General features: G+C 35.4%; 2 protein-coding genes across 5 annotated transcripts in view; one reads left to right on the forward strand and one right to left on the reverse strand.

Moving 5' to 3' along the window:
- The window catches only part of LOC101899460 (uncharacterized), a 61,692-nt gene that overhangs the window by 8,353 nt on the left and 25,391 nt on the right, over positions 1-27,948 (forward strand). For 2 of the 3 annotated variants that reach the window (XM_059130878.1, XM_059130879.1), the window contains exons 1-2: positions 1,929-1,995; positions 6,096-6,182. The exons of the other annotated variant lie outside the window; for it this stretch is intronic. In XM_059130878.1, the coding sequence (XP_058986861.1) occupies positions 1,993-1,995; positions 6,096-6,182 (90 nt within the window). In that variant the 5' untranslated portion in view covers positions 1,929-1,992. Of the gene's footprint in view, positions 1-1,928; positions 1,996-6,095; positions 6,183-27,948 lie in introns of those variants that run through there. 3 annotated transcript variants of the gene reach the window in all.
- LOC101899282 (uncharacterized) lies at positions 14,751-20,163 on the reverse strand. Of its 2 annotated transcripts, none has more exons than XM_005178299.4 (3): positions 20,029-20,163; positions 19,189-19,769; positions 14,751-15,010 (listed from the first exon to the last, which is right to left on the reverse strand). In XM_005178299.4, the coding sequence occupies exons 2-3, from the start codon at positions 19,630-19,632 to the stop codon at positions 14,786-14,788; spliced, it is 669 nt and encodes a 222-aa protein (XP_005178356.1). In that variant the 5' UTR covers positions 19,633-19,769; positions 20,029-20,163; the 3' UTR covers positions 14,751-14,785. The 2 variants fall into 2 exon arrangements, with proteins under 2 accessions (XP_005178356.1, XP_011290430.1); XM_011292128.3 differs by having other exon boundaries at positions 20,062-20,162.

Raw genomic sequence — 27,948 nt, forward strand, 5'->3', positions numbered from 1 at the left:
GTTTTCTTTCCATAGAAGACCGGGAGGTCTATAGAAGATTTGGAGGTCTTCTTTTATTGAGAACTGTAGAGGTCTTCTTCCATAGAAGACCTGGAGGTCTTCTTCCATAGAAAACCTTGTATTTAACTTCCACAGAAGACCTGACGAGGTCTCCTTTCACAAAAAACCTTGCAGTCAACTTCCATAGAAGACCTGGAGAGGTCTTCTTCTATAGAAGACTTGGAGATCTTCTTCTATAGAAGACTTGGAGATCTTCTTCCATAGAAAACTTGGAGATCTTCTTCTATATAAGATCTCTAGAGGTCTTCTTTTATAGAAGACGTGGGAGGGCTCCCCCCATAGAAGACCAGGGAGATATTCTTCTATAGAAGACCTGGGAGGTCTTCTTCTATAGAAGACCTGGAGAGGTCTTCTTTATAGAACACCTGGAAGGGTCTTCTTTATAGAACACCTGGAGGGGTCTTCTTTATAGAACAACTGGAGGGGTCTTCTTTACAGAAGACCTGAATGTCTTCTTCCAGAGAAGAAAATAGAAGACCAGATGGTCTTATTCTTCCATAGAAAACCTGATCTATAGAAGACCTTTAAGTTCTTCTTCCATGGAAGACCAGAAGATTTTCTTCCATAGAAGACCATAAGGTGTTCCTTCAGGAAAACCAAGAAGAACTGCATCCAAAGAAGACCAGACGATTTTCTTCTTTAGAAAACCAAACGATCGTTGGCCCCAGAAGACAAGAAGGCCTTCTGCTGTGGAAGACCAAAAAGTTATCTGCTCTAATAAATATTCTGCTCTAAAAGACCAGAACGTCTTCTGCTCTAGCACACCAGAAGGTCTTCTCCCATAGAAGACCATAAGGTCGTTTTCCGTAGAAGACATAGAAGCCCTGGGGAGGTCATCTTTTATAGAAGACCTGAAGAGCATGTCCACAGACTTCTCTTCTTTAAAATACTTATAGAGGTCTTCGTCTATAAAAAACCTGAAGAGGTCTTCGCCTATGATCTTGTTTTTATTTATAAAAAACAAAAAAAGGATATCTTGCTGGTTATAGAGGACCTGGTGAGGTGTACTTCTATAGAAGATCTGAAGAGGTCGTATTCTATGGCAGGTTTTGATTTCTTCTTCAGTGGATGACCCCGAGGTTTTCCCTTTTGAATAACGAAAAATGCCTCCTTCTATGGAAAAATAAGACCTCATTATCAAGATCAGGATTTTGTATTCTGAAAATTCAAGACATCTTTTGTAGGAATCTAGGAGGTTTGCCTCTTAGAAGGCCAGAACCTTAACCTACTCGTATTTAAGATCGGTAAGTCTTTGTCTATAGTTATCCTACGTCTCCTCCCTTATGGAATATCTCGAAGTCTTATCCTATGGAAAATCACAAGATATTCTTTTACGGAAAATCTAAACTTTTTGTTTAATAGAGGTTCTGGAAGTCGGCATCCGTAAAAGCGCAAGTATGGAAATCCAGAGAACTCGTTTTGTAGGAAACTTGAAGGTTTTGTTCTATAGTAGACCTGAATGTCTTCTTCCAGAAAGACCAGTACATCTTCATTTATAGGAAATATGAAGAACTTTTGGTACAGAAGAGCTGAATGTATTTTCCAGGCAAGAGAGTGAGAGAAAGAATTAAAACACTCTCAATACAAGTTACTGATTAATTTTATGTATTTTCCAGGCGAGAGAGAAAGAGATTAAAAACACTCTCAATACAAGTTACTGATTAATTTTATTCTAAAAAAGTTATCGTAAATAACCATTAAGAAGTTTAAGTGGAAACTTTTTTTGTGACCACTTTCTTACGTAAATCCAATTAATTATTGAGCAATACTTTCTAATTATTTCATTAACTGCACTTTCATACATACCTGTATACAATAAATAATATAATCTGAACATTGCATCTAATTTTTGCAAATCCATATAAATGCCATAACAACATTTGAAACTAGATTCAGTCTTAAAACAAGTCTTCATCCGTTTAGCCAGCAAAAATGGTAGGTGTTTTTTTTTTTTTCGTTTTTAATTTCAATTCAATTTAATCTCATTTCGTACTCAGTGTAAATGAAATAAAATGTGATTAATTACTTGATTTTCAATTCCATTCAAGGCGATTTGCTTTTCCTACAAGGAATCAAACGTCGATTGAATGCAAAATTAGAATTCGATCTTTTTTCCATTTATGTGGCAAGAGCAGGCAATTAACAGTTAGATGTGAAAACTATTTGAGGGAGATTAGAAAAAAACGAATGATTTGCATACGGACACATGTAAACAGTGGAGCCTGGGTAAAGTTGTTGCAATGAGAGGGAGAAAAAGAGAGGCTTTAAATTTGTTATTATATTAAAAGTTAAATAAAGCCAAGAGATTTTTGAAATATAAGATTTAAAAATTTAAATTTAAAGCTGCCGTGAAGCCTATGAAAACAACAGCTCATGTCAGGTGATTCCATTGCATCAAAATATTAACCTTCGCATTGGAGGAACAATTGAAATCTGGAAATACCCGAAGGGTTCATATTTATTGAATAATAAATTAAAAAACCAGCAGGGAATGGCCAAAAAGTCGGGTGAGGCCGACTATATGCTACCCTACCTCTAAGCGTATTTAGTAGAGCTCCCGTTACAAAAAAGTTTATATTGGAAATGTATGTGAAGTAGATCATACCAACCATGAACCTTATTTGAATGCATATCATGGTTTAAGAGTTGCCACAACTTGGGAACTTTACCCAGAGTTGGATCGATTTTCAAAAAATTTGACGGAGAATTTTGTACCTCTAGTACCAAATATTATCTTCAAAAATATTTATTGGATCAATCGGAGTACCGGACTGAGTTCCACTAAATGGAAAAATTCAGTTGAATATGAAAAAATCTATCCAATTTGGGTTGATATTTAATGTATGGACAATAACCATAAAATCGGATGAAAATGTATATCGAGCTGTATCTGATGTCCGATATCAAATATTATTGTTGGGGAGTGCATATTATACATAAGAAGGATTTAAAACCTCAAATCGGATGAAACATATATATGAGAGCTATAGCTTATACTTGTTTACTTATACTTGTTTCTGAGGTAATTAAGTCAGAATTGCCAAGATTCCGTTCATTTGGGCTGATATTAGCTATTTGGTGCTCAAGTAACCCCAAATCGGTTGAAGATATATATGGGAGCTATATTTAAATATGGGAGCTATATCCCGATCTCGATCAAATTTGAGAGATGTTTTTCCGGGCTGTATCTGATGTCCGGTATCACATTACACATGTAAGGGACTTTAACACCAAATCGGATGAAATATATACAGGATGAGATAAAAAAAAACTGCAACAAAGACAAAAATCATAATTTTTACATTTCTTTCTTAATTTTATTGAATGAAAGCAAAAAAAATCGGAAATAGCATCACATTTTAGAAAAAGTTTAGATTTGTTCGAATTGGTCAACTTTGACAAGAATTATGGCCTTCAAACGGCCAATGAAACCGTCACACGCTGCCCGAATGTTGCTCTGCGGTATTTTGGTCCAATCCCGGCGAAGCGCTTGCTTGAGGTGATCGACATTTTGGTATTTCTTAGTGCCAACCTTGCTCTCCAGACACAATAGTCAAACGGGTTGGTATCCGGAGATTTTTGTGGCCATTGTGAGCTGGAAATGAAGCGAGGAACCTCATTTGGCAACCATTCTGGGGTGGCGCGTGCTAAGTGCGATGGTGCTGAGTCCTGCTGGAATGTCCAAGGTCTGCGAGCCAAAATGTTTGCGTGCCCAAGGCTTTAATACACCCTCCAGAATATTTTCGCGATAATATTCGGCATATATTATGATGCCACGGTCGATTAATACGAACGGAGAGCAATCATCGGCTGTTATGGCGGCCCACACCATCACCTTGGCCGGCGCTTGAGTTCTGGTTGCCAACCCAAGGTGAACATTTTCAGCTGACCTCTTTGGCAAGTAAACACGATGATTTTGTTTGTTAACAAACTGCTGGACAACGAATGTTTTCTCATCGGAGAAAACCAAATTCGGCAATTCACCACTTTCGGCCAAGCGAAGCAACTCTTTAGCTCTTTTGAGTTTATTTTCTTTCTGTAGCGGTGTAAGTTCTTGCACTTTTTGGAATTTTAATGGCTTTACACCGAGCTCATTTTTCAATATTTGCCGAATGGAATGTTGCAATATGTTCAGTTCACGAGACATTTTTGGGCCACAACGACGTGGGTTTCGATCACTGCGATCAAGTCGCTTCTTGATTTTTCAAACCATTTCTGCTGATGTTGCTGTTTTCTTCCTTCCACTTCCTTGACGTCGGTATCACGATAACGAGCGACGGTACGAGACACAAAAGATTTATTCAAATTTAAATGCTGAAATGTTCTAACGATAGCCACTTGTGGTTTCCCAGCCAAATATAGAGAAATCACACAATCACACTTGAAATCCATCACGAATAACTTTTTTCTGGAAAATTCTAACCAAAATGCTTTTGTACGCTTGTAAACAATATAATGAGCTGTCACTGGAATAATTTCAACAGTTGTCGGACGAGTGGCTTGGACATGACAGCAGTCTGAAGTTGGTTGCAGTTTTTTTCATCTCACCCTGTTATGAGAGCTATAGCTATATCTGAACCGATTTTCACCAATTTTTTTTTTTTATTTAATTACCTCTGGATGTGCCAAAATTCAGGTCTTTTGGTCTAATATTGGCCATTTAGTACACAATTAACCCGAAATCGATTAAATATATATAGGGGAGCTAATATGTAAATTTGAACCGATTCTCACCAATTTCAATGGGTTTTGTCCTTGGGCCGAACAAATATTGTTTTGAAAATTTCATCTCAATCGGATAATTAATGCGACCTGTATTTTGTGCACAAAAATACATGGACGATGGACGAACGGACTGACATCCATAAATCGACTCAGAAAGGGATTCTATGAGGATCCTCAAAAGTAACTATGGTTCTATCGCACTTTCTTCTCCATGTTACACACAAATGCACATAGACATAATGCCCTTACCACTATGTGGTGTAGGGTATAAATTTATCATAACTTCTTGACTCATATAAAAACAATTTCTAATTTTGAGTAAAATTATCATAGCCATGTTCCACTGTATTTCTAGATTCCTTCAATCTCTCAAAACGCCTTACATGCCAACCTCATTAAAAATGTAGAATAAATCTCATTCCAGTGCAGTCCACCATGTGTATGTCTGTGCTGAGTGAAATAATAATTTCTTAGGAAATCGGAATCTTAACATTTTCAAAACATTTCTTCCTGGAGATTATGGCCAAGACACAATTAATTTACAATGGATAACTCTGCACGCCAAGTGACAACTACAACAACAACAACAACAATGGCAAATTCCAATATGCAAATGTATTTATAATTAATTACACAAGTCTCGGCCAGAAGTAGCCAACTATTACTGCCACTTGAATCCCAGCCGGCTTTGTCGCACTTGACATTGCCAAGGGAAAAGCAATTCGAAACCGAAATGAGGTTATAATTATATAATTTACGATTATTTCCCTATTTCGTAGAACCGAGATTTACAACACAAATGAAAAATGAACTTTTAATTTGAAACGAATGTCAAAGATTATTTCGTTTGGGCCAAGGTTAATGACAGGCAGCCAGATACATTGTCATAATAAAAATAATAATAATGGCCCGGCCTTTTGTGAGAATAATTACCCGGTGTGGAAGCCATTTGGAATAATTCGAAATAATTGAATATAATATTAAGTTGAGGTTAAGTTAATTAAAATGAATTAAAGTAGGAGAGAGAACAAGGTGGAGTGCAATGCGTGAGAGATAAGAAAGTTGCAAGGCAGGCAGGCAGGGATGGGAATTGAGAATCAAGTGGAAGTTTAATGGGAAATAGGATGAGAATTATAAATATTGTTTGTTAATGTATATTCTCGATATTAAAAAAATATTGGAAAAATGAATTAAGGCTGTGTTTGAGAAAAAGAAACAAATCGTATTTTATTTCATAAATTTTTCCTTAAGAATTTTCCAAAAAATTTCCCATTTATTAATTATGAGTTTTTTTTTCTTTTATTTTCCAGGTAAATTTAGAAAATACCATTCATTGGATAAACAATAATGAACTTGTTAAAAAAATCTTAAAGGAAGGTAAAAAGAATTTGAAAAAAGTAAGTAAATCACTGATGTAATATGAAAGGGAACATACTTCTTTTCTTTAGAAACCCATAAAATCTGACTGCAGAACTAGACGACAGAGGATAAAAAAGTATTTTTTCTATAGAATTTCTTCTTCTTCCATAGAAGACCAAGTGGTCTTCTTTTTACATAAAGACAAGGAGATCTTCTTCTTCTTCCATAGAAATCCAGAAGCTCTTCGGTTTCCATAGAAGACAAGAGGGTCCACTAGAATATACTAGGGTGGTCTTCTTCGATATAAGACATGGGAGGTCTTATTCCATAGAAGACTTGTGAGGTCTTCTTCTATAGAAGATCTGGGAGGTCTTTTTCGATAGAAGATCTGTGGAGGTTTTCTTCTATAGAAGACCTTGGGAGGTCTTTTTCGATAGAAGACCTGTGGATCTTCTTCCATAGACCACCAGGGAGGACTTCTTCCGTTGAAGACCTAGAGGTTTTCTTCTTCCATAGAAGACAACGAGGTCTTCTTCTTTTTCCATAGAAGACCAGAAGATTGTCTTCTTCCATAGAAAAAAAAGAAGGTATTCTTCTTCCATAGTAGACCAGGAAGCCTTCTACCATAGGAGACCAGGAGGTCTTCTACCATAGAAGACCAGGAGGTCTTCTACCATAGAAGACCAGGAGGTCTTCTACCATAGAAGACCAGGAGGTCTTCTACCATAGAAGACCAGGAGGTCTTCTACCATTGAAGACCAGGAGGTCTTCTATCATAGAAGACCAGGAGGTCTTCTACCATAGAAGACCAGGAGGTCTTCTACCATAGAAGACCAGGAGGTCTTCTACCATAGAAGACCAGGAGGTCTTCTACCATAGAAGACCAGGAGGTCTTCTACCATAGAAGACCAGGAGGTCTTCTACCATAGAAGACCAGGAGGTCTTCTACCATAGAAGACCAGGAGGTCTTCTACCATAGAAGACCAGGAGGTCTTCTACCATAGAAGACCAGGAGGTCTTCTACCATAGAGGACCAGGAGGTCTTCTACCATAGAGGACCAGGAGGTCTTCTACCATAGAGGACCAGGGGGTCTTCTACCATAGAAGACCAGGAGGTCTTCTTCCATAGAAGACCAGGAAGTCTCCTTCCATAGAAGACCAGGAAGTCTCCTTCCATAGAAGACCAGGAGGTCTTCTTCCCTAGAAGACGAGGTGGTCTTCTTCCTTAGAAAATCAGAAGGCCTTCGTCCACAGAAAAGCAGAAGGTCTTCGTCCATTGAAGATCGGAAGGTTATTTCTTTCATAAAAGACCAGAAGGTCTTCTTCTAGTATAGAATACCAGATGTTCTATAGAAGACCAGAAGTTCTTCTTCTTTTTCAATAAAGCACACGAAAGTATTCTTCTTCTTTCATAGAAGACGACAAGGTCTTCTTCTCTTTCATAGACGAGGTTTTCTTCTATAGAAGACCACAAGATCTTCTTCTATATAAGACCGCAAAATCTTCTTCTATAGAAAACCACAATGTCTTCTTCTATAGAAAACCACAAGGTCTTCTTCTATAGAAGACCACAAGGGGTTCTTCTATAGAAGACTACAGGTTCTTGTTTTACAGAAGAACATAACAAGGTCTTCTTCTGTAGAAGAACACCACAAGGTCTTCTTCTATAGAAGAATACCACAAGGTCTTCTTCTATAGAAGAATACCAGAATGTCTTCTTCTATAGAAGACCCCAAGGTCTTCTTTTAGACAACAGGGTCTTCTCCTACAGAAGACCACAAGGTCTTCTTCTTCTATAGAAGACCACATGGTCTTCTTCTTCTTCTGTAGAAGACCACAAGATCTTCTTCTTCTATAGAAGACCACAAGATCTTCTTCTTCTATAGAAGACCACAATGTCTTCTTCTACAGTAGACCACAAGGTCTTCTTCTATAGAAGACTTCACGTTTTTCTTCTATAGAAGACTTCAAGGTTTTCTTCCTTAAAAGACCACAGGGACTTCTTCTATAGAAGACCACAAGGTCTTCTTCCATAGAAGACCACAAGGTTTTCTTCTACAGGAGACTGCAAACTCTTCTTCTATAGGATACCGCAAGGTGTTCTTCTTCTATCCAATTACAAATAAAATAATTTGAAATGTGTATGATATGAAAAATTCGATTCTTGAATTGCAGAATTAGAATGTTAAGAAGATTTCGGTTGATTAAAACGATTTTAAAACAATTCGATAATGAAATTTACATTTGTCTTTTTCGACAATCGCCCGGCTGGCAACATACATATGTTGCTGGAGGCAAAAGGGCAAATTTGACTTTGGCTTAGAAAGGGATTTAATGCTGATGGCAACAATCTTAGCTGGCAGTTTGCCAACCACACATAAACTAGAGATGGATGGCCAGTTGGCTGGAAGGATTGTTAAATGGTTGGCTATCCATTTTCTTCCTTTTTTTTTTTTTTTGTTCCCAACATGACTTCAATGACGATGACGATTATTGGTGTAATGCTGTTCAAATAAATTCTCGGTATTTAATACGATTTGGCTCCAAATGTCAGAATTGCTTCAATGACAATGGGATGCAGCACGCAAAGAGGTATTCTAATTGATTTAGAAAATAGTTGGTAGTGTTGTTGTCTGATACCCTTAAATGGGCTACGAGCAATCATTCTTAAATGACAGAGAATATGGCAAAGCATCCTTCCACTCATGCAAGGTGTTCCAAAAAAGGTGTCATAAAAATATAAAAAAAAAATCATTGATCGCAGATTTTAGATACAACCATTAAAAATGCTGTACGCCACCATTTGGTACAAATTTGGCAATTTTCAAAAAAAAAATAAAATCCGTTAAATTTTTTTTAAAATCTTAAATCTAACAATATTCAAATGCGAAACTTGAAAAAAACATGTAGCTAAAATCATCAAAATACCGAATATCGTGGGGTACCGTTATATGGGGGTTATTCGAAGACGTGGACCTGCATGGACAATTTTCCGTCATAGGCTGTGTTATCCATTACGAAATTCAAATACCAAATTTGAAACAATTCCGGAAAATAATGTCGCTAACATCATCAAAATACCGAATATCGGAAGGTACCGTTATATGGGGACTATACGAAGACGTGAACCCGCACACACAATTCTCCGTCATAGGCTGTAGCATCCATTGCGAACTTCAAATACCAAATTTGAAATAGTTCCGGATAACAATGTCGCTTAAATCATAAAAATACCGAATATCGGGAGGTACCGCTATATGGGAACTATACGAAGATGTGGATCTACATGGCCCAGTTTCAATACCAAAAGTCCTGCAGACATAATACACATTTGAGTAAATTTCTATCAACTTAGTTAATTTGATTTCCACAGACGGACTGTCGGACAGACGGACGGACATTGCTAAATCGACATAGAATTTTATGCTGATCAAGAATATATAGACTTTGTGAGGTCTAAAATGTATATTTCGAGGTGTTACAAACAGAATGACAAACTTAATATACCCTCCATACTATGGTGGAGGGTATAAAACGAGATAGATATATTCTTTGTAGACTCACCTTGTTGCCGAAACGTTTTCTGCCTCACCTTTTTGCAATTTTTTGAGTTTAATTAAATGGAGGATTTAATTTCTTTCGATGTCTCTCACTCACCATTGTTGTCACACACACACGCACTTGAATTGGGGTTAAAGGTTGGGTTCAATGTTTACGTTTTCATTGTGGTTTGACGGTAAAATCCTCAAATCAGACAAACAAAAACGAAACAAAACCTGTGGTTAAATTGATTTTTTTTTTTTTTTGGTTCGTATCTCCGATCCGCTCTTAATTTAATGCATTGCAATTAAAATAAATTTGCAGTTATTTCTCCCCCGGGAGCGAAATTTTAGACTTAATTACAGGTTATTCGTCGCTCGCGGGGTTACTTATTATGGGAGGGGGGCAATTAAATGGGTTTATGCAAATTTGTTGTGCCTTTTTTTAATTAATTTGATGCGGGATTTTATTGTTTTAAATCTTTGATTCAGTTTTAAGTTTTGAAATTATTCAATTTATTTGCTGTCGTTGATCCGAATGACGTAAATCACGTTACATTTAAAGTAATTATTTACGCATAATCTGAAATGACACTGTGAATTACAATGTCAGGGTTGAAATGTATATTTGTTTACCAATTAATTAAAATTAATTAAAATAATTGTAATAATACATAAATAATTATTTGGAAATTTCCACCTTTCGGTTGACTTTTTCGCAGAATTATTTAATATTTAAAGAATCGCCGTTACTCACTACTTTGTAATGGAGAAAATGGGTAGCTTGGCTTTTCAGTTTTTGAGGGATAGCCCATTCAGACCCCAAACATGAATAACAACTTCATGAAGCCTTTTTCATAAACGAAAGTTCGCAGGGAGAAAAAGTAGACATCACGGATGCTGTCAAATTTATATTTTAAATATTTTATATTTTTTCCTACCGAATAATTTTGGGAAAGGGAATTTTGCAGACATGAAATTATTTCTTATTTGCATTAGTTATTAGTTTGTTCGTCCTTCTATGGAAATCACTCTAGCTTCCGAACGAATTGAATAAGGTTGATAAAATTTTACTCAGATGTGTCTTTGGTCTGCAGAAACTTTGGTATCAAAAATGGGCTATATAGGTCCACGTTTAGGTATAGCCACCATATTACTGTACCTCCCTATATTCATTGCTGATGGTTTTAGCGAAATTATTCACCGGAATTGTTTAAAATTTCCTATTTGAGGTTCCTTTGTACTACAGTCTATGACAGATAGTTTTCTTTGTTTTCTTTGGTCCAGGTCTTCGTATAGCCCAATACAAATATACAAATGGAATGACAAACTTAAAAACCCTCCACCATAGTATGGAGGGTTTTTAAGTTTGTCATTCCATTTGTAACACCTTGAAATATACATTTTAGACCCCACATCTATGTCGATTTAGCAATGTCCGTCCGTCTATCCGTCTCTGGAAATCACTCTAACTTCCGAACGAAGTAAGTTGATAAAAATTTACTCAAATATGTATTATGTCTGCAGGACTTTTGGTATTGAAAATGGGCCATATAGGTTCACGTTTTCCTATAGCCCCCATATAACGGTATCTCCCGATATGTGGTACTTTGATGATTTTAGCGACATTATTTACCGGAATTGTTTCAAAATTGATATTTGAAGTTCGTAATGGATAATACAGCCTAAGACAGAAAATACGTCATGAAGGTCCACGTTTTCGTATAGCCCCCATATAACGGTAGCCCTCGATATTCGATATTTTGATAATTTTAGCGACATTATTTACCGGAATTATTTCAAATTTGGTACTTGAAGTTCGTAATGGATAATACAGCCTAAGACAGAAAATACGTCATGAAGGTCCACGTCTTCGTATAGCCCCCATATAACGGTAGCCCTCGACATTCGATATTTTGATAATTTTAGCGACATTATTTACCGGAATCGTTTCAAATCCCGCATTTGAAGTTCGTAATGGATACTACAGCCTATGCCAGAAAATTGTGTGTGCGGGGCCACGTTTTATAACCCCCATGGTACCTCCCTCTATTCGATATTTTGATGATCTTAGCTACATTATAACAGATTTTTTGCAAGTTTCGCATTTGAATATTGTAACGACTTATGACAAAAGTGCAGGTTCACGTCGTCGTAAAGACCCTAATATACGGCTACATTCGGTATTTTTAAGATTTTAACAGGATTTTTCTTCGGATTTTATTGTTTTGAAAATTGCCAAATGTGTACCAAATGGTGGGGAGTATACAAAGTTCGGCCCGGCCGAACTTACAGCTTTTTCACTTATTTTTTAATTAAAAAAAGAGCAACTGGAGAAAATTTAGTTTTGTAAAAACTCTCGGATTTTTTTTTTAATTTTTTTCCAGAGGTGGGTATTTTTCCCTGATCCCGGAAAAGTATATTTTTCTTGATGGACGAACACGGATATATGACCCAAAAGTCCGGGTCCAATACCCAAACATACTAAACAGATATGGAGAATATAGGTGTCATCAGAAAGCTAATGTATATATCAATCCAACAAGGGCTCCTTTGATTGAAATGGTTCAGGCGTTGTATCAAAATTACTGATTTTTTTGACCCGGATTTTTTTTAAAAAGCTCAAAAGTCAAAAAGGCCCCATTTTGGGAGTCCACAAAATTTATGTCAAAGTATAGTTGACACTATCATCATTCCAAAATCCTACAATATATATGTGATTAACGTTCTAGGATTCAGAGATATGGGTCTTTGAACCGGGACGAGCCAGTATTGAAAATATGTTTTCAGTATGAAAAAATAACTTCGCGTAGTCGGTGTTGGAAAGAGAGGAAATCTCAAGCCCCGGCCAAAATAGCCTTTTTTAAAATGGCCATAACTCCTTAAATATTGACATTTTGGGATTTTTAGCATCGTTTTGATTGCAGTAATTTAAAGTTGAAAAATAGCCTTTCTTAAAATGGCCATAGCTCCTTAAAAAATTGACATTTCGGAAGTTTTTAGTATCATTTGGATTGCAGTTATTTAAATTTTAAAAATAGCATTTTTTAAAATGGCCATAACTCCATAAATATTGACATTTCAAGGTTTTTAGCACCGGTTTAATTGCAGTTATTTAAAGTTGAAAAATATTCTTTTGTAAAATGGCCATCGTTTTCTCTGAAATTTGTTTTTAGCTCCATTAATTTTAAAATATCTTAGAAAGATTGTCAGATTATCCATAACGTCTGGGGAAGATCATTTGACTCTGAGAAGGTCCAATTAATATGTTTACCAAATTTGAGAATCCAAAAAAAAACCCTTGAAATGTAATCAAAACAATAAAATCCGAAAAAAATCCTGTTAAAATCTAGAAAATACCGAATGTAGCCGTATATTAGGGTCTATACGGCAACGTGAACCTGCATAGGCAACTTTTGTCATAAGCTATTACAATATTCAAATGCGAAACTTGAAAAAATCTGTTTATAGTGTAGCTAAAATCATCAAAATATGGAATATAGAGAGGTACCATGGGGGTTATAAAATGTGGACTGTAGTATCCATTACGAACTTCAAATTCAAAATTTGAAATAATTCCGGTAAATAATGTCGCTAAAATGATCAAAATACCGAATATCGGGTGGTACCGTTATATGGGGGCTATACGAAGACGTGGACCTATAGGGCCCATTTTCAATACAAAAGTCCTGGAGCTGCATAGGTTACTTTTGACATAAGCCATTACAATATTCAAATGCGAAACTTTGGAAAAGATCGGTGAATAATGTAGCTGAAGTCATCAAAATACCGAATATCGGGTGGTACCGTTATATGGGAGCTATACGAAGACGTGAACCCGCACTGACAATTTTCTGTCACAGGCTGTAGTGTTCATTATGAACTTCAAATACCAAATTTGAAATAGTTCTGGTAAATAATGTCTCTAAAATCATCAAAATACGTAATATCGGGAGGTACCGTTATATGGGGGCTATAGGAAAACGTGGCCCATTTCCAATACCAAAAGTCCTGCAGACATAATACACATTTGAGTAAATATTTATCAACTTACTTCATTTCGTTCGAAAGCTAGAGCGTTTTCCACAGACGAACAGATGGCCGGACATTTCTAAATCGTCATAGAATTTTATGCTGATCAAGAATATATGTGTACTTTGTGGGGTCTAAAATGTATATTTCAAGGTGTTACAAACGGAATGAAAAACTTAATATACCCTCCATACTATGGTGGAGGGTATAAAAAGAAATCCATAGCAACAAATTTGTTATCCAGTGTTATCAGTTGAGCTCCACGTACATATATATGTTTATAGCCTTGTTCATAAAATCGAATAGAACTACTTGCATAAATTGTATGTATGTATGTATGTTTGTGTGCATAACATTTCCTACAGCATCTTATCCCGCCACATAATATCAATGTTTATTATGATATATGTAAAGATAATTCTAAGGATAATTCTATCCCAGATAAGGAAGACATACATACATACACTCATATTTCCTTCCTTCCCTTAGGCAAAGTAACAAAATATACACAAAACTCGAACTCGGTTGACTAGCCGGACTAGATTCTAGTCCGCATCAACCAGACTGCTGCTATTCATTCTACTTTATAGATTTGAATATTAAATTTGTTCGGGCCATTAAAGTGAATGAATGGATTTTGACCCCTGATTTGGGTTGGCTCACACAACTGGTCAACTGGTTCTACAACATGATTGTCGATTTGCCACATAAATTTATAAATAATTTCACTAATTGAAATTTGGTTTGAAATATACATTTTATATGTCGCAGTTATTGAATTTCGTCGAAGTCATGGCGATAATGATGATATATTTCATTTATTTTATTCAGAGATTTGTGCAGTAATTGAAATTTTAAATGTTTATATTTTAAAATAATATGTTAATTTATTTGTTTTATAATTGCATGGGATAATAAATAAAACTCTTAATTAATATATTATTTTTATTCTACTTTTTTTTAATTTCTTCACACACAATTTTTGGCATTTGATTCTTTTTTGGTTCTTTCTTCCCTTCCCATTCCTTTTCTTTATTTTATTATTATTATTATTTTTTTTTTTTTTTTTGTTAAATATCCACTCCATGAATTGTCAATTTATAATGCAGCTCATGTTCGGCAGGCAACAGGAAACGTACGACAGTGAAATTAAAACCAATGCCACCCATTACAGGATACACTTGTAAATCTTGGTTTCCGGTGTGGTTTTCGTTATTAGGGTCAACAGCATCGGCATCATTGCCATTATTATAGTAGGCATGAATTCCAATTATGGTGTAGGTATTTGAATTTTCCTGGAAATAGAAAAAATTACAGACAATAAGGAAGTCAATAAATACTATACCATTCTACATGCATTTAAGACATTCTCAATATATAGAAGAAAGAAAGAGCTAAATTTAAGAGGTTTTTAGAAGGATTTTACAGAACTTTTTAATAGGTTTTTAGAGAACTTTTTTAGTTCTTCTAAATAGAGAAAACCTTATGTAAGATCTCCTGATATAGCCAGTCTTGTAATAGGTCGAGTACACACTTGCAAAATTCCAAACCATTTTTAAGGAGTTTTCTATTGAAAGGAGGGTGTCTGCGATTTGCCTTTTTATACCCTCAGCCATATGGCTACAGAGGGTATATAAAATTTGATAGGTCAAAATGTGCCTAGTCGAAATAACGATTTTAGACCCTAGGTCTCTTTGGACCAAACCCTTTTCAGAACATTTGGAGGCGATCTGGCGATGTACGTCTGTCTGCCTGGTGTCCAAACTGGGTACATCATAATATTTTTGTCAAACTTAGATCGAGTTCGGAGATGGGCAATATCGGACCACTCCTTCTGGTACCTCCCCCACAAAAGGTCGAAATTTTCAAAAAATATATTTTTTGCACAGAAAGAGAAAGGATAATTCGATTTTGCTCCATTTTTGCAAATCCTACTATTTTCGTCAGTTCTAGGTCTCGTGCCAAAATGGACAATATCGGTCCACTCCATCAAGTACCTCCTCCACAAAGGGTCAACATTTTGAATAATTACAACTCTCATTGAATGTTCAAAATTCACATATCCCAATATTTATATTAACCCAAGGTCTGCTGTTAAGATGGGCAATATTGGTTTATTTCTTCTAATAACTCCCCCACAAAAGGTCGATATTTTCAAAAAAATATATTTTTTGCACAGAAAGAGAAAGGATAATCCGATTTTGCTTCAACTTTGAATATGCTAATATTTACGTCAGTGCTAGGTCAGGTGTGAAAATGGACAATATCGGTCCACTCCATCAAGTACCTCCCCCACAAAGGGTCAAAATTTTGAATAATTACAACTCTCATAACATCTCAATATTTCCTTGTATGATTTTAATGTATCTGGGCGATTTCGGATCGGAGAGCTTTAAGAAGTCCTCGATAATTAAAAGACGTTGTTATTTATTTATTTATTTATTTATTTTTTTTTTTGGCAGAAGAACTTTCGTATGTCTTCTACAGGAAAAAGCCAGTAAGGAAAGTCCGGCGTGGCCGAATATATGATACCCTACACCACTATGCGTATTTAGTAGAGCTCCCGTACCTAAAAAGTTTATATAGTGGGATATTATGTAAATGTTATGATTTTACTTCGATAAAATTTGACAAAGGTGCATAAAACGCATTTCAGGCACTAGAAACCCAAATCTGAACCGACATTCACCAAATTTGAAGTTCTTTTTTCCAGTATAAATTCAGTCAGAAATTCCAAAATCAAGTCCATTTGAGCAGATATTAACTATTTTGCGCACAAAAAACGTGAAATCAGATAAAGATATATATGGGAGCTATCTCCACATCTGAACCGATCGTAACAAAATTGTAAACACTTATTTCTGAGCTGTACCGAAGATTATCGTTGTGGAGTGCATATTACGCATGTGAGAGACTTAAAACCCTAAATAGGATAAAACATATATACAGGGTGAGATAAAAAAAACAGCAACAAAGTCAAACGCCATAATTTTTAATTTTTTTTAATTTTAATCAATGAAAGCAAAAAATGTCGGAAATAGCATAAAATTTTAGGAAAAGCTTAGATTTGTTCGAATTAGTCACCTTTGTCACGAATTATGGCCTTCAAATGGCCAATAAATCATATTCACCGTCACACGCTGCCCGAATGTTGCTCTGCGGTATTTTGGCCTATTCCCGGCGTAGCGCTTGCTTGAGGTGATGGACACTTTGGTATTTTTGTTGTGCCAACTTTGTTTTCCAAAATACTCCACACACAATAGTCCAACGGATTGGTATCCGGAGATTTTGGTGGCCATTGTGCGCTGGAAATGAAGCGAGGAGCCTCATTTTGTAACCATTCTTGGTTGGTGTGGTCTTGGCGTGCTGAGTCCTGTTGGAATGTCCAAGGTCTGCGGCCAAAATGTTTGCGTGCCCAAAGCTCTAATTCACCCTCCAGAATATTTTCGCGATAATATTCGGTATTTATTCTGATGTCGATTAATACGAGCGGAGAGTGACCATCGGCTGTTATGGCAGCCCACACCATCACCATGGCCAGCGCTTGAGTTCTGGTGGCCAACCGAAGGTACAAATTTTCAGCTGACCTCTTTGCCAAGTAAACACGATCCTTTTTTTTTTTTTTTTTGTTTACAGACTGCTGAACAACGAATGTTTTCTCATCGGAGAAAACCAAATTCGGCAGTTCAACACATTCGGCTAAGCGAAGCAACTCTTTCGCTCTTTTGAGTCTATTTTCTTTCTGTTGCGGTGTAAGTTCTTGCATTTTTTGGAATTTCAATGGCTTTACCCCAAGCTCATTTTTCAATATTTGCCAAATGGAATATTGCGATATGTTCAGCTCACGAGCCATTTTTCGGCCAATGCGACGCGGGTTACGATCAAGTCGCTTCTTTACTTTTCGAGCCATTTCTGCCGATGTTGCTGTTTTCTTCCGTCCGCTTTCTTGACGTTGGGCCACGCTACCAGTATCACGGTAACGAGCGATGGTACGAGACACAAAAGATTTATTCGCATTTAAATGCTGGAGTGCTCTAACGATAGCCACTTGTGGTTCTCCAGCCAAATATAAAGAAATCACGCTTGAATTCCATCACGAATAACTTTTTTTTTGCAAAATTCTCACCAAAATGAGCTGTCACTGGAATAATTTAGTAGCTGTAGGACGAGTGGCCTAGAAATGACAGTAGTCTGAAGTTGGCTGCAGTTTTTTCATCTCACCCTGTAGTTCCCAAATTTTGACTACTGCAAAACCATGATACGCATTCAAATAAGTTTCATAGTTGGTATGATCTACTTCACATAAATCCCGAGTATAAACTTTTTTTGTTACGACAGCGACAGGGTATCATAAAGTCGGCACCGCCCGACTTTCGAACTTTCCTTACTGGTTTCAAAAATCTACTTTTTTATGTGACGTCACCCCTCTATGCGTCTGTTGGTAGTCTACCTCTAAAAGTATTTAATTGAAAAGCGAATTTTTAACAATGTTGTATTAATAGGTTTTATATAAGTCTTCGACTGATAGAAGACCTTTCAGATATCAAGTCAAACATAAAACTATTTTTATACAATTTTCCCTTATCGAACTTAACCTTTTTTATACCCTCTACCATACTATGGAGAGTATATTAACTTTGTCATTCCGTTTGTAACTCCTCGAAGTACTCATGCCAGACCCAACAAAGTATATATTATCTTGATCAGCGTAAAATTCTAAGTCGATTTAGCGATGTCCGCCTGTCTGTCTGTATATCCGTCTGTCTGTTGTAATCACGCTATCTTTCAAACGAATTGAGGTAGAAGGCTAAAATTTTGTACACATGTTTATTTTTCCAGTAGGCAGGTTAAGTTCGTAAATGGGTCATGTAGGTCCACATTTTCATATAGCCCCCATATAACGGTACCTCCCGATATTCGGTATTTTGATAATTTTAGCGACATTATTAACCAGATTTGTTTCAAATTTGGTATTTTATGTTCGAAATGGATACTACAGTCTAAGACAGAAAATTGTCTGTGCAGACCCACGTCTTTGTATAGCCCCCATCTAATATATAAGTACCTCCCTATATTCGGCATTTTGACGATTACAGGTACAATACCCACCGAAATTGTTTGAGATGTCGTATTTGAAGTTCGTAATGGATGCTACAGCCTGTGACAGAAAATTGTCTATGCTGATCCAGGTCTTCGTACAGCTCGGATATAAAGGTATCTCCCTATATACGATATTTTGATGATTTTAGCTGCATTATTCACTGCTTATTTCAAGTTTCGAATTTGAATATGTAGGTCCACGTCGTATAGACCCCAAAATACCGGCTAACTTCGGTATTTTTAAAATTCGTTCAAAATCGTGGAGGGTATTCAAAGTTCGGGCTGGTCGAACTTACCGCTTTTTAAGTTGTTTTATTTTATTTTATTTTATTTTTTTTTTTTCAAAATTCTCACTTTTTTTGTTAATACTCACCACTTCTGGATATTTGACATCCAAAACCGCCGGGCCTTTTAACACAATATCCTCATCGTACAATATTGTAGAATATTTCGTGACATGACCCCATGCAAATATTTTCGGGACCTCATCTGCTTCCGATGACACTGGCAAACGTTTCGCCGCTGTAGTTGTGGCTGTGCCAGTGACTCGCCTTACAGCTGCAGGCTGAATGTGGCCTCTGTTCAACCACAATGAAGAGGTGTCTGGCGAGTGGCCTTGAGTTTTTCCATGACTGCTAACTTCATGGGAAATAGTTGTAACACCACTTGTCGTCTCAATAGTTGGTGTGCCAAAACTTGTTGCCGGCATCATCAACAACAGCACTAGATATGCCAAAAACGGCGGCGGCGGCAGTTGAGCGTAAAACACTTTTGCCAAAATGCCAAAAAATTCCACAGCATTGCAAAACAACCGCATCCTGGGGCCTGGTGGGGGATGTGGATGGTATGTTTGAGTCGCCTCTTATAATGGGGATCTCCAAGAGAGATTCTTATTCAATTTAATTTCGTTTTTTTTTTTTTTTTTGTTTTGTTTTTGTGTTAAGAGTTAATGAGCTGGCAAAATAAAATAAGTTAATTTGGAGTAATTATTTTGGGCTTACATGGTTATAATTTTTTCTCAATTTTGGAAGCAATGACAAAGTTTGTTATCCCAAGGCTTGAGGCAGAATATGGGACACATTTTAATATTTTTATTTTTTATTGTGTTTAAGTTTTAAAATGCTATAGAAGATAATTTTAAATTTCAATTATTACGATGAACCTGTTGGAATTTTTCCAAAAAAGATCATTTTCAAAAAAATCAACAAATTACACAAAAATTATTTCCAATGCTATTTTTGTCCACCTGATTTATTTAACTTATAGAACAAACTAAATAACTGTCTACTTGTTAAACTTGTTTTGTGTATTTGCTATTGTTAACTGAATTTAAGTTGCAATTTATCAAATGTAAACAAAAATCAAGAAGTTATATTGACGCTCCAAAAGGCACAGTGTTTCGAAACCGCACAATAAATATTTTATCAAAAAAAACTTGGTGGGAAATAATATCCACAGTACATCTTTAAAAAGAATCTACTGGCTAAAAAAATAGCAAAGGTCTTTGGTCCATAGAAGGCCTGCCCTATGTTTTTTTTTTTTTTTCATGGAATTCAGCCACATTGAAAACCTATAAAGGACCTTGTATTCAAACAAAGTCCCTTCAAAAGTTTTCACTGTATATAGAAGGCCTACAAAAATTTGTGAATGTATAGCAAACCTGGAAGAAGATCTTTATGCAATTTCCGACCACAAAAGGGTAAGAGGCATTTCGAAGAATTTTAACCGAACCATCTATCCATATAAGGCTTTAAAAATATAAATATCTGAAAAATATATAATAGATGGTCTTTCGTCCAAAAAAAAAATGTGTACGCATAGAAGACCTGGGGAAAATCTTTAGGAGATTTTGGGACCATAAAAGTTCTTATTGGGATCTTGGCTCCATGGAAGGCATTTCGAAGAATTTTAACCTAGCCTTCTGTCAATATAAGACTTGAAAATGGTTTTCTGTCCAAAAAAGTTCAATAGATGTTCTTCCGTCCAAAAATTGTGTACGTATAGAAGACCGGGGAAAATCTTTAAAAGATTTTGGGACCAAATAAGTCCCTATTTTGGTCCCTAAATGTAATTTCGAAAATTTTTTTTACCTAGCCTTCTGTCCATATAGGACTTTAAAAAAGGCCAATAGATTGTCTTCCGCCCAAAAAATTATGTACGTATAGAAAGCCTGAGAAAATCGTTAGGAGATTTTGAGACCATAAAGTCCTTATTGGGTCATACAAAACTTTAAAATGTTTTTCTGTCAAAAAACCGATCAGTAAATGGTCTTCCGTCCATAGAATTTATGGGAGGACTTCTTCTATAGAGTATATATTCTCTCTTCTCTCTATAGAGGATCTATTGAATGTATTCAGCCTATAAAAATCCTGCATGTTATGTATGAATTATGGAAGGTATTCTATTTATAGAACGGCTGTAGAGGGTCTTGTATCCAAAGAAGAAAAATTGTAAAAGACCTTTTGCACTCAAAATATCGGTAGAAGATGTTTCGTCTCTAGACGAAAAATCGTTAATCTACAGGAGACCCCTAAATGCTCTCCGAAGACGAGGACAAGGTCCACTGTCTTTAGAAGACATGTAAAGACATAAACATCTTCTTTCTACAGAATACCGGTAAAGGTTTTTATGCCTATTTAAGAACTGCGAAAGGATTTCTGTTTATAGAAGATTTGTCAAAGGTCTTTTGATTATTGAAGGTCTTCTGTCTATAGAAACCTTCTTAAGTTGTTATCTATATGAAAATTGTGTCAAAGATCTTCTGCTTAAGGAAGATATGCTAGAGGTCTTCTGCCAATAGAATATTTGTCACAAGTATTTTGTCTACAAACGACCTGTTAAAGGTCTTCTGTCTATAGAAGACCTGTCAAAGGTATTTTGCCTAAAGAAGACCTACCAAAGGTCTTCTGTCTACAGAATATCTGGTTAAGAAACTTCTATCTATAAAAAATTTCCAAAGACCATCTTACCAACAAATTAGAATTTTTGAAGAACATTTTTCCGCCCCCTTGTAAGAGTCTTCTATAGAAAAGTAAATCTATCAGAGATAAAAGCTCTTTGAAAGTATTCACATGACAGGAAAGAGAAGGCCTATTAATGGTCTCTGGTAGAGAAGGTATTCAATAGTCTTCATGAAAAAAGAAGGCCTTTCAACAATGTTTTTTTTTTTTTTTTTTTTTTGATAATCCTACCTTTTCTTGTTCGTCTCCTGTAGAGAAATACGTTCCGAAGACAAAAGATCGTTTATTATAGACAAAATACATTTTCAAAATCTTCAATATAAAGAAGATCCATAAAAGTCTTGTATGGTCTTCCATAGATAATAGGTATCAAAAAAAACTCTTTATAGGCATAAGACCCATATAAACCCTTTTAAATGTTCTCGTTCCTTAAATTACCCTTCCAATGGATTTCTTTCCGTAACCAAATTTTAAATATATAATTTATAAATTTAAAATGTATAATATAATTTAAAAATTTAAACATATTTTTTTTTTCGAAATACTGTGTTTTCCCCACTGCCTCAACATGTCTATTCACATGTACCTGTGCGTGGCCGAAGAGACATAACAGAAATACACCAATAAGTGATAAGAAATTCCATTATCAATCACAAGCACCCACCCGGTTTGGGGTTTGTCAATGTGACTATTCAACACCCTTTTATGAGTAATTATGCGACATTTTATGGGTCCAAAAAATTAAAACAATGCAGAAATTAATAACCACTACCAGAGTTAGTTAGGGTACTTTTTTATGTGGAGAACAAGGCAAATTTATGTTCCCAAGTGTAGCAATCAACGAATTTGAAAAAAAAAATTGAATTGGAGAGAAACAAATTGTGAAAAAAAACACAGCTAATGGCCTCCAACATATTGAAGGAACTTAAAAAATTTCCAAAAAAAATTTCGCCGAAAAATACCGCTCAAAGGAAAACCATTATATGGGGGGCATACGAAGACGTGGTCCTGCATACACAATTGATTTCATAGGCTGTAGTACCCATTACGAACTTCAAATACGAAATGTAAAACAATTCCAGCAAAAAAAGTTCACTAAAATCATCCAAATAGCAAATATCGGGGGGCTATACGATATCGTGGACTTATATAGACAATTATCTTCCAGAGGGTAAAGAACACAGAAGGAACTCCTTGTGTGGATTTTAAGACAATTTCATATAAAAAATTAGCTACAATCATTAAAATAACGAAAATCGGTTATATGGGGGATATACGATATCGTGGGCTTATATAGACAATACTCTTCCAGGGGGCAAAGTACTCTGAAGAAACTCTTTGTGTGGAATTTCAGACAATTCCATATAAAGGTGTGGCTAAACTCATCAAAATACCGAATATCGGTCGTTATATGGGGACTAAACGATATCTTGGACCGATATAGCCCATCTTCGATTTTGGCCTACCTGCAGACAAAATACTAATCTGTGCAAAATTTTAGCTTCCTATCCTAATTCGTTTTGACTCTAGCGTGATTACCACAGACGGACAGACTGGCTGACAAGGCTAAAACGTCTTATAATTATACGCTGATCAAGAATATATATACTTTGTTAGGTCTCAAATTATTATTTCGATGAGTTACAAACGGATATACCCTCCATACTATGTATGGTGGAGGGTATAAAAAGTAAATTGTTTCTGGCCATAAATTCCGTGCAGGTCAGTATTTTTATAGACCTGTGTGTTATCAGTCGATATCTCTTTCAGTCGTTGCGATAATACATTTTTTTCTTATCGCTCTGAGTATCAATCACATTTACTCTCAATTTTTATGGGCCACATTGCAGCGAATATCAGCGCTACAGTGTTGTATTCAAACAAATAATTTTGAGAATTATCGAAACAATTGTCTGCTGCTCAATTTTACCTGAAAATTTGTAATTAGTATCGAACTCTATATTTACAACAGATTTCACCGTAATCTGGTATTTTGGTTAACCAAAGAGTACAACATCCTGTCTCTTGTATTAGAGAGGTTACAAACGAAACGACTCTTTTCATGAGTGTTTAAAAATAATATTTTTGACATGTGAAGCATTTGAATTCTAGGTTCTACCTTTGAAAGATTAGTGTGGATAATGAGGTATTGTTCTTAATTACACCGGCCTTGAACTAGATTATAACAGAGGTTTGAAACTAATACGGCTTTAGGGCGAAGCAGGGAGAGAGTATTGTATTATTCCAGCAAAGCTATCAACGTGGAAACCATTTTTCTGTCCAAAACTATTTCAAAGTTTCCATATCTAAAACCAAGGAAAAAAATTACTTCAATATCAAATTTCAGAATTTCAGCTCAATACCAAATTGAGTAACATTTAGTACAAATATCGAAAACAATCTACATCTCTCCATCCTATACATCAACAAATTAGTACGATATAGTACTTTTCGAATAATAATAGTACGCACTTGCACCAGATTTCAACACCAGATACCAACAGAGACATCTTTATCAAAATTTCGAGATTCCAGCTCTCTATAAATTCACTCTATACCGAATTTAGTACCATTTAGTACTTTTCGTATAATTTTTGTTCTCATTTGCAGAACCGTTCTATATGTCAATTCCAGACACCAACAGTTATTGCAATAAAATATAAAATCATATAAAATTTTACGGTTTCATCTATATCCCTTCACCCCGTACAAAATTTAGTACCATTTAGTACTTTTCGAACAACCATAGTACACATTTCCATTTCGATATCTCAGTTCCAGATACCAACAGAGACCTCAATATCAAATTTGAAAATTTAAGCACTACCCCTTCACCCAATACCAAATATAGTACCATTTAGTATTTTTCGAACAACTATAGTCCACGTTTCCTAAACCACCCCCAATTCCAAAACCACCACCAAATCTGAAACATAGATACCATCAGTAGTCTAACTATCAAATTTCAGCATTTTATCTCTATCCCTTCAACAAATAGCAAATGTAGTTCAATTTAGTACTTTTCGTACAAACCAACGCCAAATCTCAAAGACAGATATCATCAATAATTAAAATATCAAATTTCAAAATTGTACCTCCATCCCCCAGTACCAAATTTAGTACATTTATAGTACAGATTTCCGAAACCATCTCCATATCTCAATACCAGATACCAATAGAGATCTCAATATCAAATATCGGGATTCCAGCCCTATCCTATCATCCAATACCAAATTTAGTACCATTTGATACTTTTTGTACAATTTTGGGCCGCATTTCCAAACAAATCTCAAATATAAATACCATCAGTAATTTAAAAATCAAATTGCAGCCTTTTATCTCTATCCCTTCACCCAATACCAAAGTTAGTAATATTTAGTACTATTTAGTACAATTATGTTACAGATTTCCGAAATCACCTCCATATCACAATTCCAGATACCAACGGAGATCTCAATATCAAATATCGGAACTTCAGCCCTATCCCTTCACTCAGTACCAAATTTATTGCCATTTATGTACTAATCGTACAAATATAGGATGCATTTCCAAAACAACCGCCAAATCTCAAACACAGATACCATCAATGATCTAAATATCAATTATAAGAATTTTATCTCTATCCCATCAATCAGAACCAAACTTAGTACCATTTAGTAATTGTCATGCAAATTTAGGACAAATTTCCTAGACCACATCCATATCTCAATCTCAGATACCAGCAGAGACATCAAATTCCAAATTTCCTAAACCACCTCCATATCTCAATATCAGATACCAACAGAGACCTCAATATCAAATATCGGGATTCCAGCCCTATCCCTTCACCCAATAGCAAATTTAGTACCATGTAGTACTTTTCGCACAAATACAGTACACATTTCCGAGATCATCTGTCCAGGCTAAACATGAACAGCCACCCTAATACCAAATTTCAGATTTCAAACACTATCTACTCACCCAATACCAAATTGTTCCTAATATAGTACCTATTTTAGTACTTTTCGTACACTTGTGGTACACATTTCCGAAACTATCTCTTTATCATAAAGCTATTACCAGCAGGGATCCAAATATGAAATTTAAAAATTCCACTTCCATCTATTCATACTAGACCAAACTGTTCCGAATTTGGTACCATTTAGTACAGTTCGCACACTAAGTAAACATTTCCCAAACCCCATTCATATACCAAACTTACTTTACAACATTGATTATCATACCAAATTTCAAATTTTTAGCTCTATCCGTTCACACAATACCAAATGGTACTATTTTAGAAGTTTTGTACCATTTTCGAAATTTTGGTAACCTTAAAGTTCGAATTTCCAAAAATCCTTTGGTGCATCTATCCCGTACTCCATCTGTGACTTTCATTCTAAATTTCAGAAAACTAGCTCATTCCGTTTGTCCAATACAAAATATTTAATTTTTAGTCCATTTTAGTACTTTTCGTATCCTTTTAGTACGTATTTCCAAAAACTCAGCCTTATCACACGTCTACGTCTAAAAACGGACCCTTGTTCAAAATTTGAAGATTCTAGCTCAGCCTTTTTGTCTCAGCGTTGATTCTCAATTAGTCAGTTATCTCTCTCTCTATCTCTCTCTTTGTCTCTCTTATAAATATATTGTATATATTTTACAGCATACCCTATATCATGGCTGTCATAATCAATGTAACGGCCAGAAGTAACCTTTACGTGTATTTATGATTTTTCCGGGGTTAAAAGTATTCGTGGTTTTATGGAAATTTCGGTAGTTTTTACCCAATGTTATGTAAATTTCGGCCTCCATATATTATACGCTGATCATCCAAATTAGTTGGCTTCTGCCCTGTCCTAAACCCAATCCTCACGCCGTGTGGTATATAATTGTGATCTTTAGAGCCACTGCTAAATTAGGACAATTTTCTATTTTTGGTCCATTTTAAACCCCTAATCATCTCCAAAAATAATATGTTTCTAACTGACCCTAATCTCACCTCCATGCTAAGTTTTGTGAGGATCGGACCAGGAGACGAGGAGACCAATATTTCGAGGTATTACAAACTTTTTGGCCCAATTAAACATATAATGATCAACATTTTTGAAAAAATGTTTTCTTCAAAGCCTCAATTAAAGTTGAATTTTTTTTTTAATTTTTCAAATATTTTTGAAGGACCTAAATAAAGTGTAAATTTCAAGGATTTTTTCAGGGATTTATTGATTTTTATTTATTTTTTAAAAGAAAATTATTTTAAATATAAATAGATATATTCAAGTATGTTCACCAAAATTCCCTTAAATACATATTCCGCATAACCAATGACATTTTTTTATACATTTTAAAATTTCTCAACTCCAACAGACCACAACCATACCCTCACATTCCCACACAGAAATATATATGACCATGTCCAGAGGTTGCAATTAGTCTGCGATGCCTTTGGTATTTTGGCCACATGCTGCCACCACAATTGACCGTAATGAAACACTGCCATTAAGCATTTGCCAAAAAAAAAAAAAAAAAACTTGAAAAAAAAAACGAGCCAAAAGCAACATTTATTTGTTCGCCTCATATATCCTGGCAAGCTATCTCTCCTCCTCCTCTTCTTTGGTCCTTCTCCAAATGTGTGCAAGAAATTCCTGCCAAAGGTCAAAGTCTCAGATCAAAAGACAATGGACAAATTTAGTGACACTAAGAGTAATGACTTTATCTCGCTCTCCCTAACTAATGTCCCTTTGCCAAAGTAAAAAGCAAACAATTGTAACAAATCACTTTTTAAAATTAAATATAGATTTTTCTTATTTTTTTGCGCAACAAATCAATTTATGTTGTGTGTGTTTTTTCGTGGGAGCGTTTTAGAAAGAGGGGGAGTGAGAGAGAGAGAAGATATGTGGTGGGCTGATATGGAAGCTGAGGATACCCTTTTTTCGCAGTAATCTAATATCTTAACATTTTTAAGAAAAGGGATTTTTAAGGAATATTTAAATTTTTGAGGAGAATTTTGTTCAAGCTCGAAAGCGGAATTGTAAGTAATATTTTTTTCAAGAACTATAAAAGATAAAAATCTTGTTTTTTAAAAATATTTTTAACAACTATCAAAATTATAATTTAGAGTTTTCAAAGAAGATTTATTAAATCAATAACAGACCGGTAGACACATAACCCTTGTTTTTATAGAATTTTTTAAA

This window comes from Musca domestica, unplaced genomic scaffold, assembly GCF_030504385.1.
Source record: "Musca domestica strain aabys unplaced genomic scaffold, Musca_domestica.polishedcontigs.V.1.1 8, whole genome shotgun sequence".
In the NCBI taxonomy this organism is placed as follows: domain Eukaryota; kingdom Metazoa; phylum Arthropoda; class Insecta; order Diptera; family Muscidae; genus Musca; species Musca domestica.

Excerpts from the sequence above, each read along its gene's own strand:
- LOC101899282 (XM_005178299.4), bottom strand. The coding sequence starts at position 19,632 with ATGCGGTTGTTTTGCAATGCTGTGGAATTTTTTGGCATTTTGGCAAAA. Across the intron at positions 15,011-19,188 it reads ATGTCAAATATCCAGAAGTG|GAAAATTCAAATACCTACAC; the intron begins GTGAGTATTAAC and ends TTCTATTTCCAG.